Source organism: Lissotriton vulgaris, chromosome 1_1 (genome assembly GCF_964263255.1).
Source record: "Lissotriton vulgaris chromosome 1_1, aLisVul1.2, whole genome shotgun sequence".
Taxonomy (NCBI): domain Eukaryota; kingdom Metazoa; phylum Chordata; class Amphibia; order Caudata; family Salamandridae; genus Lissotriton; species Lissotriton vulgaris.
In genome coordinates this window covers 1,630,128,912-1,630,149,511 of record NC_141685.1, presented here as the reverse complement: position 1 = coordinate 1,630,149,511, position 20,600 = coordinate 1,630,128,912, and the positions used below count along the sequence as shown (strand labels likewise).

The window sequence follows — 20,600 nt, the reverse complement described above, 5'->3', positions numbered from 1 at the left end:
GAGTTTCAATGAAAACCAAGGGGCGGAAGGCTTTAATCTGGTCGATTTAAGGGGGATCATAGGACCGATCTGATTAATCATTGTGTCCAGAGTGGAATTAAATATATCCACATCTGCATCTATATTATTAGATGAAAGCCACTCCACATTAGCTAATGCCGGTTCAGGGCCTCAAGTGTGACTTTATGCCATTTTCTACCTAAATCAGGTTTGACATTGTGCATAGTTACTGGGGAGGAAATTAAGAAAGTAAATGGGATAAGAAAATGATCAGACCAGGCCAGTGGGAAGGGGGTAGAAGTACTCAGGGTAGGAAGGTTTGAAAAAATCAGATCTAGAGTGTGGCCTGCAGAGTGGGTAGGGTCATGTACTCTTAGTTCTAAGTTTATGCCCGCAAGGGTATCTACAAGGGACCTCGCTTTTGGACAGACAGGGTCATCCACATGTAAATTGAGATCCCCTAAGATGGTAAAGTGTGGGTGTTTGAGAGCAAGGTCCGCTAGAGTGGCCAGTAGATCAGAGAGTTGAAAAGACTGGGTGCCAGGCGGGTTGTAGATGAGAGCGCCCGCCAAAACCAGCTGGGCCGAGTCCGTAATGCTAAAGTACATTGCCTCAATAGGACCAGAGTTCGGTATTTTCCTAGATGTTATATCCCATTTGGACCGCAGGATAATAGCAACCCCTCCTCCCACTTTCGTCCCTGGGCGATTGATTCCAGAGAAACGATACTCGGGGGGATTGCTAGTGCTATATCCGGGTTAGAGGCATTTTTGACCCAGGTTTCGGTAAGAAACATTAGGTACCCAGGGCAATATGACCGGAGAAGGTCTCTAAGGGCTGCAGCACTTATTGTGCCACCATCAGAGGTCCTATACCATCACATTCACACACTGCTTTTGCAGGCTGAGTGTTTTGGTGGAGAACAAAGAAAAGAGTCGACATGGCGCACATCTATGTGTGCCATGCCTACAATCCACTGCCCTGGCATAGGTCAGTCACCCCACAAGCTGGGTGCACTATATCAGTGGTGAGGGTACAAGTGCATGAACAGGGTACCCCTACAGGGTCTAAGTTCATTCTCAGGCATTATAAGTGCAGTGCTGCCCTTAAGAGTATATGGTGCTGGGAGTTTGTCATTACGAACTCCAAAGCACCACAATGGCTACACTGAAAACTGAGAAGATTGGTATCAAACTTCTCAAAACATTAAACCCACACTGATGCCAGTTTGGGATTTAATTAAAAATGCACACAGAGGGTATCTTAGAGAAGCCCCATGAAAACTAACCCACCACTAGTGTCCAGGCTGAGTGGCTGCTTTCCGCTGCCACCACAAGACATATTTCTGGACCCCTGGGTCGAGAGCCTGCTGCTCTCTGGGGCCCAAAACAATGCACATCCTGGGACGAGGTGCCAAGTCTCCTCCCACAGGATGGGTAGGGTTCCCGAAGGAAAAGCTTCACAGGCTTGCTGCCTTTGTGAGCTTCCCCAGGTCAATTGCTGCTTTCAGCTGGTCCCCACTTCGGACCCCCACCTTGGGCGGGAGAACCGGCGGGAAAAACAAGTGAGGAAGAGAGTTGAGCCCACCTCTGCCAACTTCACCCCTCAGATGGGAGAGGCGAAGTGAAGCTCAACTGTTAGTCCACGTCATCTTGAAGAGGGGGGACTCAGCCAACCAGGGACAGTCTCATGCCCCCTCCCACTGGAGGGTGGCATAATAGGGGGTGTACCCACCCCAGGGAGGGGACCCATTGGTTTCTGCCCTTTACCTTCCTGTAACGCCCCTAAATCTAGTATTTAGGGGCACCCCTGGACCTTGCTTCCTCTCATCCAGACAAAAAACAAGAAGAAAAGTATAAGGACTGAACAGCTGTGCAGCAGCTAACAAGAGGAAGAGGCCCACTGACTTGATCCCAGAACCTACCGGCCTGTCTCCCCCTCGAACCTGCTCCTGCTAAATCCCGGTGTCTCCTGCAGCCAGCAAAATCAAAAACCCTGGAGGGCCTGCCTGCCTTTACTTCCAAAGACTGCTTCCGCTGTGAACACCAGATTTGTTCAACTGCAACCTCCGGCAGCAGCCGGAGACCGCAAGTCCGCCCCACTCTCCACCCGCCATCCACGGCCCGAACTTGAGTGGGCAAACACCGCGAGGAGGTCACCCCGGCAATCCTGAACCGAGATCCGGCAACCCCTGACCTGCCTCAAGCCTCCAGCAGAAGCCTGCAGCCTAAATCCAGAAGACCCCCCTAACCACAAGTTGGTAAGAAGATCTGACCCCAAAAGGCCAAACCAATGGTGCCTAACCAACCCTTAACTTCCCAACTTACCTCTCGAGGTGGTGGTTGCACCCAGAAGTCCTTAGTCTCCCAGCCTGCAGTGCTTTTGTAAACCGGAGGTTCTCCATTGGAAACAGGGCATCAGACCTCGAAACAGCACCCTGAATCCGGCCACCCTAGTGCCAATGAGGGTGCACCTTTGGTGCTAATTTGTTTCCCCATTTGCCCTGAGCTAAAGTTCAGGAGCTTTGCTCTCACAACCAGTGGCCTGCTTGCCAGCAGCCACCAACCGGAAGCCCCCCAACCCCAATGGGCTAACATTGGGCCTCAGCACTCTGCAACCGGTCACCCTAGAGCCGCTGAGGCTGTAACGAGAATGTATCATTGACCCTGGGGGAACCCTTGTTCTAACCCCAGAACCTCAACTCCAAAGACCAATTACTTACCTAAAAACCGATAACAATATTTTCCTCCATAGGATAACATTGACACTTTTTATGAAAAAGCTTTTACGTGTGGAGTTTTGAAACCTCAAGTAAATCTTTAAAATTGTATGATTTAACAGAAACACTTTTACTCACCTGTTTACAGGAAATTCCCCAGTGCTGCTTCCAGGCATACAGCACGGAGTAAGAAAAGTAATCCAAAAGTAACTTACCTGCCATTTTACTGAAAATCACATTCAAGTCGATGTACTGTATTTACAAGTGATTGCATTTCTCTGAAACAATACTGTAAGTCAAACCATAGTACATTTAGAATTGCAATTGAACTGTATTACAATCAGCACTTACTACTGTAAAGTATTTATTGCTTACCTGTGACAGGCTTGCTTGGTTCTAAAAATAAAATACCTAAAAGAATATGTTTTTACAAAAACAATCGGTCAGAAGTTCAGTCTTTCAGTGTGTGAATTCATTTGATTACTGAGTGTGTACAACAAATACTTAACACTGTCCTCTGATACTGCCTTACTGATCGACCACACTACCACAAATAGAGAGTAAGGTTCTATCTAGTTTTACCTCTGCCTACCTTTGGGGTGCCACTGTACTCTGTGCACACTATACCTCACTTTGGTATAGTATATACAGAGCCAGCTTCCTACAGTACCATGATAAAAAAGCACCATATTGGAGAAAGTGTGTGACACAGATCAAAGCTCCAAGTCAAGAGAGAAACCCACCTTTTGGAAGTATCCTCTCTTTACTGAGCTGTCCTTGACTTGCCGGAAATACACATAGCCAAAAAAATGTGCGGTCTCCCTCTGTAAACAAAAACAAAATACTGATATAAAACCATCACCACAAAAGTTTTACCTAGTCTCTTGAGATTATTAGGATTACAATGAAAAGTTCCCAAAAAATCCAATACAAAAATATACAAGATCCCAGGATATTGTAATCGGCAGTTTACAGTATGATTTAATTATACCTCCAAAACAGAGTCCTTTTCAAAGTCCACTATTGTCGCAATTTTAAAAAAATATACCACCTTGTGAATCAGATATCTACTAATTGTCTAAATGTCCACCTGTCTCTGAACAATTGATTCCCTGTAAGTCTGCATTAGGTCATAGGAGACAGCTTACCACAGTTCCAGAAATAGACACTATAGAGTTACCATCCCCCTGCCATAATACAATATTAACATTGCTGCCATTGCACAAAAGTGGGAGCTACCCTGAAGGGCACAAAGTCAACAATGCTTTAGGAGATGTTGCCCATCAAGACAAATAGTTATGTATCACAGGCAAATAACCTTTTTGGAACTAATGATTATACAATCTTCTTCACTCCTAAAAGCAATTAACACAGACCGTGAATAAGGAGGGAGGTCCACTTTGGGCTACCTTAAAGAACAACTGCCATGTCAGCTCTGACAAGTTAACATTTTGTTTCTTTCACATTATATTTATACGTATTTAGCAGGGATATTGTGAGGACACTCAGCCGTTCAGAGTGTATTGTGCACTGCAGATACAACTACTTGTAACAAAAACACATGCTGACAACACCATTATCCAAAAGTACACGGATGGAATACTACATATAATTTGTTCCTCAAAGGCCATCCTTTGTATGATTGATTTCAGTAATTAGCCAAGGCAATAGAGGGTGATCCGGCTAACCCCCTCCAGATATACACAAAAGTACACCAAAGGAAGTCATTTAGGATGTAATCAATTTCAGAGAGCTTTCTGAACCCAATCGTTGGCATAAGTACCTTCCATCATCATTAGTAATAGTACATTTCTTTATTTTGGCAACAAGTGCCATAAAGTTATAGACAGGCGATACATTACAACAGACATTTTTTAAAAATCATTCTCGGGAGAAAATTAATAAGATTCCATTTTTAAAACAAATATCATTACAAATATGTATGTATTCGATATTAACATTGCTCATACTGGGACAGTGTTAAGTGGCTCCCATTTTTATTAATAAAATATAGAACCTAAAAAATACAAGTAGAAAGTGCTAGCGCAGGATATAGGGACCAAAGAGTTAAACCAAGGGCTACTCATTGTGGAGATATTCAGGGAATAAAGTCCTATGGCTTTAAGCCTGGTCAATATAAAGTTTTGCCTTACCTTCCACATCCTGCCTATGAATATTGCAACAGTGCAGACATATAAGGGACTAGAGTCAGATCTTAATATTCAGAAGGCAACCTTGTGTTGGCAAGTAAAAATGAACTCTTAATCACCCACATTAATAATTTTTACTGCCTCTAAGAACCCGGAAAGAATAAAGAATTGTATCTGGAACCTAGAGACTTTTAACACACTTCACCTTTCACGAGCACCATTACTGGTCACTACTGTTTTAACAAAGGGTATTACCACCAGGTGGAGGTTGCATAAACCCTATGATTATGCAGACACGTGTAAGGAAAAGCGGAGAACGAAAATATACCGCTTAACGTTACCATCAGTGAACACGTGTATGAGGGTTTTTTATTGGGATTTAAGAACCGTTCCCGCATACCCAATGTTATGCAGGACAAGTGATCCTTCCATTTTTGATTAGCTATAAGATCCTAAACTTTCTTCTGTTGAGTAAGTCAACTCAAATTACAATTCTTCAGTTACTTTAAGTTTCAAATGATCTAGAAACATCATAAGATGCCACTAATTCAAAGACTGGTAAAACACAACAGTAGAATTTTCACTCCATGTTTTCTAAAGAACTTTATAGAGAAAGCCCTGAATTGATACTGTAAAGGTTGTGACCATTTGATTGACACTCGCACAGCAATTGAAACTGGCAAACCATTTGTAGCACACTCTTCTGGTAGCGCAGTGGTGCCATTTTTGATCCCATTTATACCCACAGAAAACGCCTGTCAAAAGCACTAAAAAGCGGCGAGACACGGAAGTTGAAGCTTCCAGTTTTTGAGGGTAGCCATTGGTGTGGCAAACAAACACCCTGAAATCTGAAATTCCTTAATTCTAATGGATTATTTTAAGTGTAAATCTGAATAAAGTAAACAAATACTGCTGTAAAGCAACAAAGGTAATGTTGCACTTTTAGCCTCAATATGTCACAGTCCAATTTACTGATTTGAGGCAATCATTGGTCAATGTAAATAGAAAGGGATCCTTTCTAATCACTATTACCACCTGACAGGGTTCAAATATGTATGTTTATATTTTCATTATTAATAGAAACAATTAATTGACGGAATTATGGACAATGCAAACATTCACCCCCAGTCACAAGGATCTGGGTTAAATCCATCATTCTTTTGTTCACCACACCACCCCAGTTTGGACCTCGGTATATGTAGTTGAGCTTATATAGCGCACAGCTACCCGCAGTGGGTTTCCCGGCGCTTGCTTAGGGAACCCGTCCTGGTATTCCCCTGTGAGATAACCCCGGCAGGTTATCCACAAGGTGAAAGCTAGGCATCCGGCCGCGAGGGGCCGTTGTGGAGATTAAGCAAGCTATTGCCCAGAGTCACAGAGTGTGAACCCGTGAGTCGAGAAGGCACCGGAGCGGGAATTATCGAGTCCGTGGAATATTTGAGCCCAAGACCCGCCGAGGCGGAGAATTGAACCCTGGTCCAGGACCGATCTCAGATTCCGGGTCTGCCGCCTCTAACCCCTGAGCCACACTTCTCCATATGCAAATCAGTCTTGACCCTGCTCCTTGTGGGAACAGTCCAGCCCGAACTGCCAAGCCAGGTCCTCCCTGGACCGGAAGCAAGCATCCTGGGACTGGTTTCAGGGCATCACCCTTCATCAGCCAGGCTAGCTTGAATCAAGAGGTGTAGTGAGCACGGGACCCTCGTCTGGGCATACCCTTCCCACTTAGGGCGACATATGTAAAAGAAACAATTGATGGACAGAATGCTGGACAGTGCAAACAGTCACCCCGAGTCACAAGGATCTGGATTAAATCCATCATTCTTTTGCTCACCACACCACCCCAGTATGGACCCAGCCATATGCAAATCAGTCTTGACCCTGTTCCTTGTGTGAACAGTCCAGCAAGAACAGCCAAGCCAGGTCCTCCCTGGACCGGAAGCAAGCATCCTGGGACCAGTTTCAGGGCATCACCCTTCATCAGCCAGGCTAGCCTGAATCTAGTGGTGTAGTATTTTCATTATCGTACACCTATTCTGTTACACCACCAGCTTCACTGTATGAGGGTCGGAAAAATGGCTGTTTATACTCGTGGCTCAATGAAATTAATTTAAAAAGAGAATGTCCTTATTCCTGGCCACTACCCTCTACTGTGATTCGAACCTATGTGCCTATACCTACATTGTTAAGTCATTTTTCAAAGGCACCAACAGCCTTAGATAGAAAAGACAAAAACAAATAGGTTTCTTGAATTACAATATTGTCCTATTTTAGACCACCGGACAAAAATTCAGGTTTAGGTAAAAATAAATTGTTTGGTTTAAGCAGATTATTTTAAGTTTGCCCCAACTATGATAAACTAAAATTGTTGGAAAGCAGTAATAAGTGGAGTTACATATTTAATCTTAATATGCCACAGTCCAATTAATTAATCAGGGTCAAAGTAGCTTTTAACGTTACAATGGAAACTGGTCTTTTGCAACCACTACCATCTCCTGACTGGATACAAACTTGTTTAGCTATACTTCCATTACTATTCTCTTACGTCGCCAGCAATAATGTGTAAAAGGCAAGAGAATGTATCTGTCAAGGACTCTGGCCATGACTAATAGCAGAGTAAACAAAGTAAACAGATACTTGGGTACAGTGCTTCCCACGATCACGAAGGGAGTCAGTGGAGAAAAGGGAACTAACAGGAACGCTCTGCATAATATTAAAAGAAGCTGAAAGACAGAAAGAACAGACACTCGAGACTATTTAGCATTTAGAAAAACACCCAGGTGTGCAAGACATACATATAACATTTAACAATAAAGGGTATGTGAAGAAAAGCATTCAGGCGCTTCCCACTGTAAGACTGAAGTTCAGTAAGTTCCTCACTCAAATAATCACATACAGTATATAAACATGCAAATGCAGGGTATGTGGAGCTGATACATTTGAATAGGTTATAAAAGTAATATAGAGACCATACTCTCAGTGGACAAGGAACACCACCTAGGTTGACAGCTGTGCTCATGAATCGTGGCGATCATACAGGAACACTCAAGGCGGTAACAAGGGTGGAGAACTAAACTAAACTAAACAGCCACAATAGACAAGGAGCTAGCATGGAGGCAGAAACTGTAGAGCGCTGCGGTCTCTCACTCTTTTTCTTATGTAGATGGCCCTCAGATTGTGGCATCTTTGTCATCTAATGAAAATACAGGGCTAATGCCTTGAATAGCTGTCTCATAAAAGTGGTCGTCTGGATGAATAGTATTTCCTTAAACTCAGATTCTCATGGTTGGCAACCAAACCCACCATTGGGGGTCTCATTTGTGGCCAGATGCTCTAGGTGTAGCTCCAAACCCCGTCCATGTTAAAAATCTTGGTTTCTGGCTGGATAACAATCGCTCAGTGAGTAATAAGATTACCAAGGTAGCAGCCACTAGTTTTGGAGTGTTAAGATGGCTAACAAAAATCCTTGGCTGCCTCCCAGCCTCAGCTCAGAGAACAGTGATTAAGCATTAATTATTTCCAGATTGGATTACGGAAATATCCTCTTCTTAAGGGTCACTTAGGAATCACTGAGGCACCTTCAGATAGTCCAGAGCACAGCAGCAAGACTATTACTTTGCCCCCCACCAAACATACATCTACTGCTAGACTCTTGCAGGATCTCCACTGGCCTCCAATTGAGAAAAAATACATTTTAAAACCTTGTGCTACATGTACAAACTTTTGGCAAACTCTGGTCCCCAATATCTAAGATCTCTGTGCAGAACAAAGAGCCAAACCACACGCAGCATTTCTGCTACACAAATCTTTCAACAGTCCTAAGAGTGAGGAGGGCCCGTTAAGGGGGACAATCTTTTTATACCAGGGTCCTAAGCTGTGTAACGCTCTGCTAGTCTCCCTGAGATCATTCATGCCAATCATTCTCTGTTTTTTTAAAAATGGTAAAAACCTACCTTTATTTTTTAGATGTGCTTGGAACTAGTTTCTCAGATAGATATACCTTACAGTACTTAGTGCTGGGAAACCCTAATCAGGTTAGCCACACACTCTACAAAACCTTAATAATAATAATAATAATAATAATAATAATAATAATAATAATAATGGAGTAGTACAGGAAATAAGGAAAAACAAAGAGCACGCTTACCAGAAAGCAAGTAACAAACCACACAAGGAGACTGGAATCTAAGGCAGCAGAGAAAAGAATGTAGCAAACTACAAATTGGAACTAAGGTAAAAGGAGAGAAAGGGAGGGATGGGGAAAAGGGTGACTTCAGAAAGAGTGAATGTTTAAGGTTCCAGGATGGACTAAAATAGTGCTAGCTCAGGAATTGGAATCAAGGGACCACTGTAGGCAGTGCTAGTTCAAGGATAAGCTAGGTGTGGTATTCAAGAATGATGACCCAAAGGCAGGAAGACGATTCAACAAGAAGTCTTTATTTAAGAGACTTAACTACTGCGACCTCAGCCACAGCCTCGAGTTCTCAGAGCCTCTTCATGCACTGTCCCCGGCGCTCGCCTTGGAACGCTGGTCGCAGTGACATTCTAAGTGATGTCACCGCGAGCAGCACCATCACACGCGAAGGCGCCGGGGGGTTTAGAAAAGGAAGATACCACACATCCCCCTTCCCTGCGGACAGAAAAAGCTAGATACAACATGAACTGCAGAAGACACCAGGTGACAGGATGACACCTGACGGGGGGTGTATAACAACAAAAGACCTTGGCCTGGTGGAAGTACATGACACATGGTAGGCAGAGTGGCATAGATTACATCATAACATACTGATCAAAATGCCTAGGTGGTCTGGTCACTCTCCTGTTGGGCCTATTGTTTGGGTGAGGGACCACTGACTGCCTCCTAGTGGTGGAACTAAGGTCCTGCCTAGAGTCTCCCACCCACCCCCTTGAACTCTCAGGGTCTTTCTCTGGCGGATGGTATTTTACAACTCTCCCTAGGTTCCATATTTTCCCTTCCTGTGTCTTGACTGCATTCTTGAATAGTTTGGTGATTTTGGTGGGAGTGGTGTACTCTGACCAACTTGCCTTTCCTGTGGGAGCTTTGATTTTGATGCTGTCTCCTACTTTGTATTCAACCATCTGTGTGGCCTCGTGCCGGTCGTATCCTTCTTTTCTTTTTTCCATGGCTTCCTCTTGCTTTTTCAAGCTTTACGTTTCTTTAGTTCGGTCTGACCACCCCTTGTGCCACTCCATCCACCCTGGGGTTAGCTTGGTGTTGGGTATCCTGGCGCGGAGTAGTTCGAACGGGGTGACGCCCGTCATCTGATGTGGCGTGAACCTGTAAGCTTCTACTCGTCTCCACGCCTCTTCTTTCCAGTTTATGCCACTGGCTTTGGCCAACTGGATGCTCTCCTTGAGGGTTTTATTAAAACGCTCGACCATGCCATTGGTTTCGGGGTGGTATAAAGCGCAGCGCTTGTGTCGGATGCCTCTTCCATCCAGGAAGTCTTCCATTTCCTTCGAACATAGTTGCACTCCGTTATCTGTGAGGATGTTGCTTGGTAGCCCTTCTCGGATGAACACCTCCTCTAGAAAACTGATGACTGTTTTGGTCGTGACTTCACTGACGAACTTTATCTCTGGCCACCTGGAATACAAATCCACGAGCACCAAGATGTAAGGCGTCCTCAGTTCCCCAGACATAGGGCCCACAATGTCTAATGCCAACTCAACCCACGGTCCCGACGGGGGCGGCCTACACACCATAGGGGGCGTCTGCTGTCTCAGGACCTTGTCACTGTTGCTGCATGGGATGCACTCTCTGATTCTCCTTTCGGTGACTAGATCCATGTTCGGCCACCAATAGCTCTCTCTGAGTCTTTGTTTGGTTTTGGTGATGCCCAAATGTCCTTCGTGGGCTATCTCGACCAGGTTGTCTCTCACAGTTGCAGGTGGTACGAGTCTCGTGCCCCTGAATAGACACCCGTCTACTATGGACAACTCGTCCTTAATGGCCAGGTATGGCCGCAGGTTTTCGTCCTGTTTGTCACCATGCTTCCATCCGCCTTTTACTCTTATGAAAATTTTCTCCAGAATCTTGTCCTCATCCAACGCCTTTCTCCATGTTTCTTCTCCCAACGCCCTCTGGATGGTGCAGACATCCTCCATCTGAAGGTCCTCCTCTTCTTCGTCCGTCTTCTCTTGCCTCTCTCTAGTTTCTTCATCACTGACGAGTCTGGACAGGCAGTCAGCTGCGAGGTTTTGCGTACCGGGGACGTTCTCGACATCGAAAATGTATTCTTGTAGGCTGACCACCCACCGCCTTATCCTGCTGGAGATGGCATCCAATCCCTTCTTACTGAATACTTCCACTAACGGCTTGTGGTCCGTGCGGAGAGTGAACTGGGTTCCCCAGAGGAAGTCTCTGAACTTCCCTACAGCCCAAGACACTGTCAGGGCCTCCTTCTCGATCACAGAGTAGTTGTTCTCGGACTTCTGGAGTGACCTTGAGGCAAAGGCTATTGTTTCTTCTCCTTCTTCTCCAACTTGGGTGAGGACAGCTCCCAATCCTTTGGCGCTTGCATTGGTGGTGACTACCAATGCCCGGTTGGGTATATAAGACTTCAAACTGGAGGCTTCAGCAAGCGCCTTCTTTACGTCCTCGAACTCCCTCTGGCACTCCTGACTCCATCGGAACTCATTCTCCTTCTTCAACAGTAGCCTGATGGCGTAAGTCCTTCCCGCCAGGTTTCTTATGAACTTCCCGTAGAACTCCAACATCCCCATGAATGACTTGATCTCGTCCTTGGGGGGTGTCAGATTCACGATGGTGTTTTGCAGTTCGGCTTTGGGACATATACCTTCTTTCGTCACCTTGTGTCCCAGGAAGTCTAATTCTGCACAGCCAAACACACACTTGTCCTTTTTTACAGTAAGGCCTTGTGACTGAAACCTCTCAAGCACGCACCTCAGTCTTCCATCGTGCTCCTCATGGTCCTTGGCGAATACAAGTACGTCATCCTGGTAGCACATGACGCCTGGGATGCCCTTCAAGATGTTGCCCATGATTCTCTGGAAAACGGCGGCCGCCGAGACCAGCCCAAAAGGCATTCTTTTAAATTTGTATGCGCCCATAGGTGTCACAAAAGCTGTGAGTTCCTGAGATTCCTCGTGTAGTCTTATTTGGAAATAGGCTGAGGTGAGGTCGAGGGTGGAAAATACCTTGGCACCTTCTAGCATGCTCATCATTTGGGTGATGTTGGGTAAAGGGTATCGGTCGACCACGACCTCCTTATTCAATGCCCTTAGGTCGATGCATAGCCGGACTGACCCATCCTTTTTCTTTGCTGCCACGATGGGGGCCAGCCATTCCGTCGCCTCCACCGGTTCAATGACTCCGGCCTTGCACAGTTTCTCCAGCTCGGACTTCACTTCCTCCTGGATGGCAATGGGAAGCTTCATAACTTTAGCCACGACTGGCCTGGCGTTCTCCTTCAATCTTATCTTGTGACAGTAGTTTTTTAGGCATCCCAGTTCTTCTTTGAACACCTCTTTGAACTCTGTCACGACGTCAGCTGTACGTTCAAGAATCTCTTGTATCAAAATCTGGGGATTACTGTTAGGATTCAAATAGACCCCCAGCTCTTTTTGTGCCTGCCAACCCAAGATGTTGTCTCCTACCGTGGACACATACACTTTGGTGACCGTTGCTCTATTGCTGTATTCAAATTTCCCCAGGAAATACCCTTTCATGGAGATGGGGCGACCAGCATACCCCCCAGGCCTTAAATCCATTCTTTTCAAAGTTATCGTTACCTTTGACACTCGTGAGAACTCTTTTGCGTTGATAATGGTAATTCTTGAACATGAGTCAAATAATGCTTCCAAATCAACCTCCCCTACTTTTATGGTGTCCTTGGGGCTGCTGACCTGTCCTCCCTCAACCTGCACTACTATTTCCGCACACACGGAGTTGCTGGGACTAGGGACTTGTGACTCTTGTACTTGCACCACAATCTCGTCACACACCACATTCGTCCTGTCTCTACTCTGTCTACCGACTACCTGCCCACTCTTGCAGTATTGCTTGAAATGCCCTTTCTTCCCGCACTTGTTGCACGTGAATATGAGAGCGGGGCACTCTCTGTCATTGGCTAAGTGCCCCTGCTTGCCACACCTATAGCAGGTGCCCTTGAATGATCCCCCCAACCTGCCCTCTTTCTGTTCCTTGTCCGCTAATTTTTTGCCTTTTACTACAGACACTGCCTCACACTCGGTCACCACTTCACTGACATTAGCCTTTTCATCACTTTTCTTCTCCCCTGCGTCTTGCTTTATTTCCTTGACGCACTGAAGCATGTGCTCCACCTGCTTAGCTATGATGAGCATCTCCCTCAGCGGCAGGTCATCCTTGAGCCATAACTCTTCACGCACTCGCTCCATCCTACAAGCCAAAATAAATTGGTCCCTAATCCTTTCCTCACTTGCACCACCAAACTTGCAAGTGGCGGCTAGTTTCCTCAAGTCGGACACAAAATCTTCTATCGATTCTCCCTCTTTTTGTGTCCTTTTCCCAAAGTGGTATCTCTCCATGATCGTGCTAGTCTTGGGGAGGTAGTGTAAATCTAACTTCTTTAGGCTCACTTCGAACTCGTTCAGACCCCTTGCCTCCTGCGCCCCTAAATCTGGGAGATGATCAAGAACTTCCTCCCCCTCCGCACCTAGATAATAAGCCAATAATGCAACCTTTCTTTCTAAACCAAGGTTTGGTCCGCAAACAGTGGCGTAATTTAAAAACACTTTTTTCCATTTTTTCCACTGGATATTTGGATCCCCTGGGGTGGTTAAGAAAAAAGGCGGGGGAAGTCACACTTTGCATGGTTGGGTGCTATATGTTCCTGTACTTGCACCCAGAGGAAATGTACACACCCACTAGACCACAGTTACACTGGAGGAGAAAAGGTCTGTTAGCAACTACCAGAAAGAGCATACATTCTCAAACTACAGGTTCCCCATCCAACTCCAAACAGGGACAGTAAAGGAGAGAGAGGGATGCACAGTCCACCCTCCAATGAGAAAAGTACATAAAGCTTTAAATGTAGAACAGCGCTGACTCTTATGATCCTTGGCCCTCCTCCTTAAAAATGACACTGCTACGTTCTTTTGATGCACCACACAACACTCCACTTTTACTACTGCCAGTTCAGTCTTAGCCACGCCTGTGGCGGAGAAGGCAAATGAGTTGAAAGGACAGCCCTTCAGTACATCAGACATTGGTAGAGCACTGGCAAGTGCGAATCCCACATACTGGCAACGCCTGTACTTCACAGTGATAGCGCGTGTGCGTTTGTACTCCTTTCACCCTGGCAATGTCATGAGTAGGGTGCCCACTGTCGAGTTAGGAAAACTGCTGCTTGCGCACTCGCGCTTCATTTCTTATATTTCACACAGCTGCCGTCGGGCATGAATCACAGGCACAGGCTGTGAGGGGGGCGTGCTGCTCAAATTCCTGCACCTTGCGTGTATTCCTCTCAAACTGCCCTTTGCGCACCTCCCTGGAAATAGGCAGAGATACAGTCACACGCTACCCGGAGCAAAAGTCACTGAGGAGTCTTTACACACACGCTCCTGAGATGTGCCCACACCGCTCTGCCCTGCTGCTCGTGATTAGTCATGCGGGACTATACGGTGCAAACTTCAAAGTCAGTACTCGTGACGGCCGTCACAATACTCCTGAGGTGAGAGAAAAGAGCGTGCGCGGAGCGAGGCAATAGTCCGGTGAAAATCTTCCCCTGCTTGGCAGGCTGAGGCACTACAAACCGCCCCACACCACTGCAGACCCACAAATGACAGTGCTAGCGAAGGACCTTAAAGTCACTAAAAAACAACTGATGTGTGCGCAGAGGTTGCCGGCAGGGGTCACCTTACTTTCAGTCCGGAGCAGACGGATGACAGGCTTTCCTCGACTTGCAGTCACCCTCTTACGTTCTTATCACTGCTGCTTCTTCACTCGTGGTACCCCACAGAGCCGTAACTGTTCTTCACCACGGCGCTTCCGGATACATTCTTCAGACGTCCGCCTCTGTTTCCTCGCGTCAGCTGTTCACTTCTTAGTGTTCCCGGCGTGTTGAGGTCGCAGAAAAGGTTTTTACCTCGTCGCCAGTGTGGTATTCAAAAATGATGACCCAAAGGCAGGAAGACGATTCAACAAGAAGTCTTTATTTAAGAGACTTAACTACTGCGACCTCAGCCACAGCCTTGAGTTCCCAGAGCCTCTTCATGCACAGTCCCCGGCGCTCGCCTTGGAACGCTGGTCGCGGTGACATTCTAAGTGATGTCACCGCGAGCAGCACCAACACACGCGAAGGCGCCGGGGGGTTTAGAAAAGGAAGATACCACACTAGGACTCAGAAATCTCCTGGAAACAAGAACTGGCAAAAGCTCAGAAACTCGAGAAACAAGGGGTCAGTCAAACACACACTGATACAATGACCAACGCTAGATTGAAGGAAACTGTGGCTTAGAAGAGCTCAATAAGATCACATGCCTCAGGAATGAGCAGGCTAGCACCAGCCAGCCAAAGGTATGCTGAATTACTCAATCTATTGTAAGCCTGCAGGAGTGGAGACGAAGAATTTTACAGGGAATTCTAAGCATTGGCACTTTTACTTAAAAAAGCACACTGGCTTCCACAAAGCCCTGCTAGAATGTAATGGAATTTCAGAATAGTGTACTGGAGGCTAGAATTCCATATCTATGGATGCAGTGGAAGGTCCGGATGTTTATTTGAAAACTGGAATGTAGTGGGCACAAGAGCACATTGAGAAAATTGGAACATTATCACTGCTATTGTGCTGGCTCAAAATAATTGTTCTATCAAGAAGGACCACCATCCCATAGCAGTTTTCACACTTCTGTACATATACTTCCATTACTATGCCTTTTATCTGTTGGGCCATGAGCCTATGGTAAAGAAATAGTTTGTTGCGATTTCATATACAAAGGAGTAGGGGGGCCGTGCAGCCCCTCTCCAAGGCCAATTTCAGCCCTTGGGGCCCTATCCCCTGGCCTTATAAAAATGAGGACATGACGGGAAATGTGAGGTCATAAGCAGTACAATGACATTAAGTAATAGTTCGCTCAGGCAACTAGAACTGCTGAATTTCTATGGTTTGTAAAATCTGAGCCTAACTATAAAGTCCCTATAACCTTTGTTTTTTTAAGTGAAATCCTAAGGTTTTTTTAATTCTATTGTTTAACTATATTGTCCTTGTAATCTTTTTTTCCAGGGAATTTCTACAGTTTTTTTAATGCTATTTTCTAACTATAACCTGTTTTTTAAACTATAAATTGTACTACAATTTCACCTATAAATTCGATTTCAATCTACAGGTTTACTAGTTCATAAATACATTTTATTCACTCATTTATTCTTATTATGTATTTCAAATGTAACAATGAACAAATCAAGATAAGGTAACTTATGAAGACTTTCTATAAAGCAAACACACAGAGATGATGGACGGAGCGCTGAAACATTTCTGACACTCTCCCCCAGTCACTGATCTGGGTTGAATCCCTCATCATTCTTTATCTCATTTTGCCACCTCAATTCAGACCCAGCTATATGCAAATCAGTCTTGATACTGTGCCTCATGGGAACAGTCCAGCCTGATCTGCCAAGCCAGGTCTTCCCTGAACCAGAAACAAGCATCCTGGGACCGGTTTCGGGGTAACACCCCTCTTCAGCCAGGCTAGCTTGAATCCAGTGGCAATGTGAGCAAGGGACCCACGTCTGGGCATACCCTGCCAACTTAGGGCGAACAAAGCAAACAGAAGAAGATGATGGAAAGAGCGTTGAAACTTTTCAGTCACAAATTTGGGTTGAATACATCATCGTTCTTTATCTCATTTCGCCACCTCAGTTCCGACCCAGGTGGTGAAGTGAGTCAAAGAACGATTATGGATTCAACCCAGATCTATGACTGGGGGAGAGTGTCTGAAAAGTTTCAGTGCTCCATCCATCATATCCTTTTTTTTGTCCTTCTATAAATGCAATACATCAAGTTTTTCTCTTTTTTTATTCCTTTGATGGATCTGCAGAGTTACTGCAAATTCGAGAAGGGAGTCCATACGAGTACTTTGTTACTAGTAACAGTGACAAAAATCGCAGTGGATCCGCTCGTACGATAAAATGTAAAAGAAAAAATATATATATTATATACAAACTGCACAAATTTTAACATTTACATCAAAGAAACCATATCCATGCATTTATATTTGTAAGCCGATCTAAAACATACTTATTTAAGACTTCGTTTAGCAAATCCGCCGATCTGCAGCAATGCCACCGCAATTCAAGGAACACACCCAAACCTCAACTTCTCACTAGCAACAGTAAGTCTCCACCAATGCACATTGCAAACCACACCCTAAATCAGTTATCTGGGTTTCACATCTCTCTGGAGACAGACTGAAAACCACAGTTTCATCCTTTTTTGGCTTTCCTTTAACAGTACAGAGTTTTAATGTCAGGATATCTTCTGCTGAAGATGGAAGAGAAGGGGGAAGAACAGGACTACGAAGATGACTCACCACCTTCAAAGTAGTGGAAATATTTCTCCAGCCCTTCGAGAGAAAACAAAGTTGTTGCAAAAATTATCAAATGCAATATATGCAGGAAAAAATTGTAGAGGCACGGGGAAAACGTATTCACATGGCACATTCTATATGTGGAAACATCTGAAAACCACACACACAAGGATGTATAACAGGATGATGAGAGCAAGGAAAGGCGGTGCCTCATCATCTGCAGCTGGTCCATCTGTGGGACCCTAACCACCCTACCAGATGATTATCATCCCGCTGTTTCACCAAAACTGTAAGACACAGTGACTCATTGTGGCAAATGGCATATGCCAGTTGCACTAAAAATGTCATATGTTGCCCAGTTTAGGGATACTGTCAACAAGCAGAATTATTATTTTTCACCTCACTGTTCCAAATTCCATTCCTCTTTGAACACAAGAAGATATCCGAAAAGCATATATAGAACACATTTAGTTTTACATTACATACTCTAAGCAAGTGGGTAGCTTCATAAGTGGTTGTGTGCGCTGTAATAGTGGTGACATCACCAATTACGGTGGAAGACACCAACAGAAAAGGAGGCGGGCTGGAGATGCGTGGCTGCGAACTCCAAAGAAGACGGTGTTCGGGGAGGGGGGGATATAGTGAGAGAGAAGGCGCGAGAGAGAGAGAGAGAAGGCGCGAGAGAGAGAGAGAGAGAGAGAGAGAAACAAAAGAACGGTATCTCAGAGAGCATATTTCTGTGTTTGTTTACAAGACCCAACAGCTACGTACTCGAGAACACCCGACTCCAAGAAGAATTGAACCAATACTGGGCTTATAATCTCCTTTGGGAAGAGAGCAAAACAAGACTTAAGAGACTGGTTACTAGCTACTGTACATAAGAATGTCCAATTGGGGTCTGAATTTTTGTTTATCTCTATATCTTATCACAATAAAAAACCTGGAGTATACCCATCAAGCAAGGTTGTGGTCTTCCTTAATCTCTTTACAAGTCTACAAGGATAAATAGGTTAAAATAAAGGGCATCATTTTAAAAATAGAGCAGACAAAAATCAGGATAGCGCTTCTTTGGATGAAGAGAGGATATTTATTCTTCATTAATAAAATGCCATTAAGCATGGCATCACAGAATCCTTAGGAGAAAGCAATATTGCTCTCAAACCTGCATTCCACACTGCAATAGGATTTTCTTGGTCCCAACTCCAGGAAAAGATGCTGGGCTTTTTGGGTATAGTAAGAAAAGACATTGTTGGAGAAATCAGCGGAACGACGTCAAACAAATAAATATTACATGATATAGGCTACATGCACAGTACGTAGTCAAACAAAGATCTTCTATTACACCTTAAGGCTAGTCTCACAAACTGTATTAAAGAAAATCACTTTATTCCCAACAGTAACAACAGAGCTTAACAACAAAAAAAGGGAAGACCAGGATAGTGAATGTCTAGCCAATGCGATATGAAGCCAAACATAAATTAAATAAATACAAAAACATGAATTACACAGAAATCACTAGTAGACAGATGGTGAAAACAAAAGCTTTGCAGAATAAAGATGGAGGTAACCATTTCAAAACAATAGAATATGGTCTTTGTAAAACGTGTTTATTAATGGAGCTCATTAAAGTCTAAAGGTAGTGAAAATGTCTTTTCGGTGGATCGGGGCTCAAAGGGGATGTCTCTGCAAGTCAGAATGCAGTTGGAGATTTGGCACCTTGCCATGCAAAATAGGGAGGAACAAAACATTATTTTCCGATGGTGGTGGATGTTATGCTTTCTTCTCTTTATTTTCTATGTGATTTGTTATTTCCTAGGTCTGCTTCTACTCCCCTCGAGCAATAGCCTCAAGGATTTTTGTGTCCGACACTATCAGGCAGAATGTTTCTCCAAAAGACTGCCTCTACATTAATTACGGTAAACACTTCACTTGTCAAGGGCTCATCTTTTACCAGTCACCTTTGGCCAGGAGGTTGATACTAGAGAACTGCTGGTGACATCAAAAAGACAAGCCTGCCTCAGCTTCATGACTGTACTAGCTCAATACTTATTACACAGCAGGTTAAAAAACAAAACAAAAAAAAGAAGAGGAAAACAAATGCCTGTTTACTTGAAGATATGAAGTCAAAGAACCCCAGTTCCATCTAATCAAATTCACTCTTCTTTACATTTAGTGCGAGGCCTATTTTTTAAAAGCTTCCAGAAAACAGTAATATACCTCGATTGTTTATCTAAGTCAAGTTGATAGGGATACTCAGGATGTAGGCCCTAATATTCCTTAAATTATGGCATGCTCCCACAGACTAAATATGTAGCCTTCACTTTATATATTAGTAGATTTTTTTCACTCTTTTATGGTTTGGTGCCACGGGACGAACAGTTTCATTGTTGAGCAATGTTACTTGTAAATTATTTAACTTTGTCAGAACTTGAAATAATTTGGGGAACTTTTTAGAATTAAATATTCTTCTGTTAACTTCAATGTTCAGATCCATAACTTTCACTCAGACGTCTCACAAGAGACATGCAGCTGGCATTTCTCCTTTCTGTGAATGTATTTCTTGTAATGTATTTTCACGTTATTTTTTCCTGACACTGGTCTGGATTAATGACTCGGTGGTGGGCTCCCCATTGAAAAATGTTCATGCTGCATGGTTGAAGTGTTGCTTGTTGAATCATCTTCAAATACACACATTGTATTGCAAATTGCTGTGCTTTCCAGTACAAAGTGGATACATGCAGCTCCATTTGTAATTCTCTGGGTGTGTTTTTAATATTACTTCTACAAGTTGATGCGTTCATCCACTTTCATCGTACACAGGATGTCTGCAACCCTTATTGTTTCTTCTAATTCGTGCTCTTTCATTTCTCTTGCAAATTGTACACTTTTCAGCTGTCTCGTCCATACTTCATATTTTCTCGAGGCTTCCCTTAGGCAACGGTGGGCCTGCGTGCAGAATCAAAGTGGTTGTTTTTTCCCAAATTCTTACCTAAACACTTGATTTCCAGGATGGGGAAACGTTAGTCTCCATTTACAGCATATCTTGTCCTCTAGACATTCTTCTTGAGGCATCTGTGTTTTCCTTTTTTTCCGTGCATCTGACAGACTTGTTCTATTCTTTACTTCCTGTTTTTATACCTAATGCGCGTTTCTCTGCTTGTAATTCTGTTCTTGCCATT

The 20,600-nt window shown here is 44.3% G+C and overlaps 1 protein-coding gene across 1 annotated transcript in view; it reads right to left on the bottom strand.

The window, feature by feature from the left end:
* The window catches only part of DENND6B (DENN domain containing 6B), a 324,585-nt gene that overhangs the window by 220,214 nt on the left and 83,771 nt on the right, over positions 1-20,600 (bottom strand). Inside the window, exon 5 of the mRNA XM_086918846.1 lies at positions 3,463-3,543. Within this exon, the coding sequence (XP_086774972.1) occupies positions 3,463-3,543 (81 nt within the window). The remainder of the gene's footprint in view (positions 1-3,462; positions 3,544-20,600) is intronic.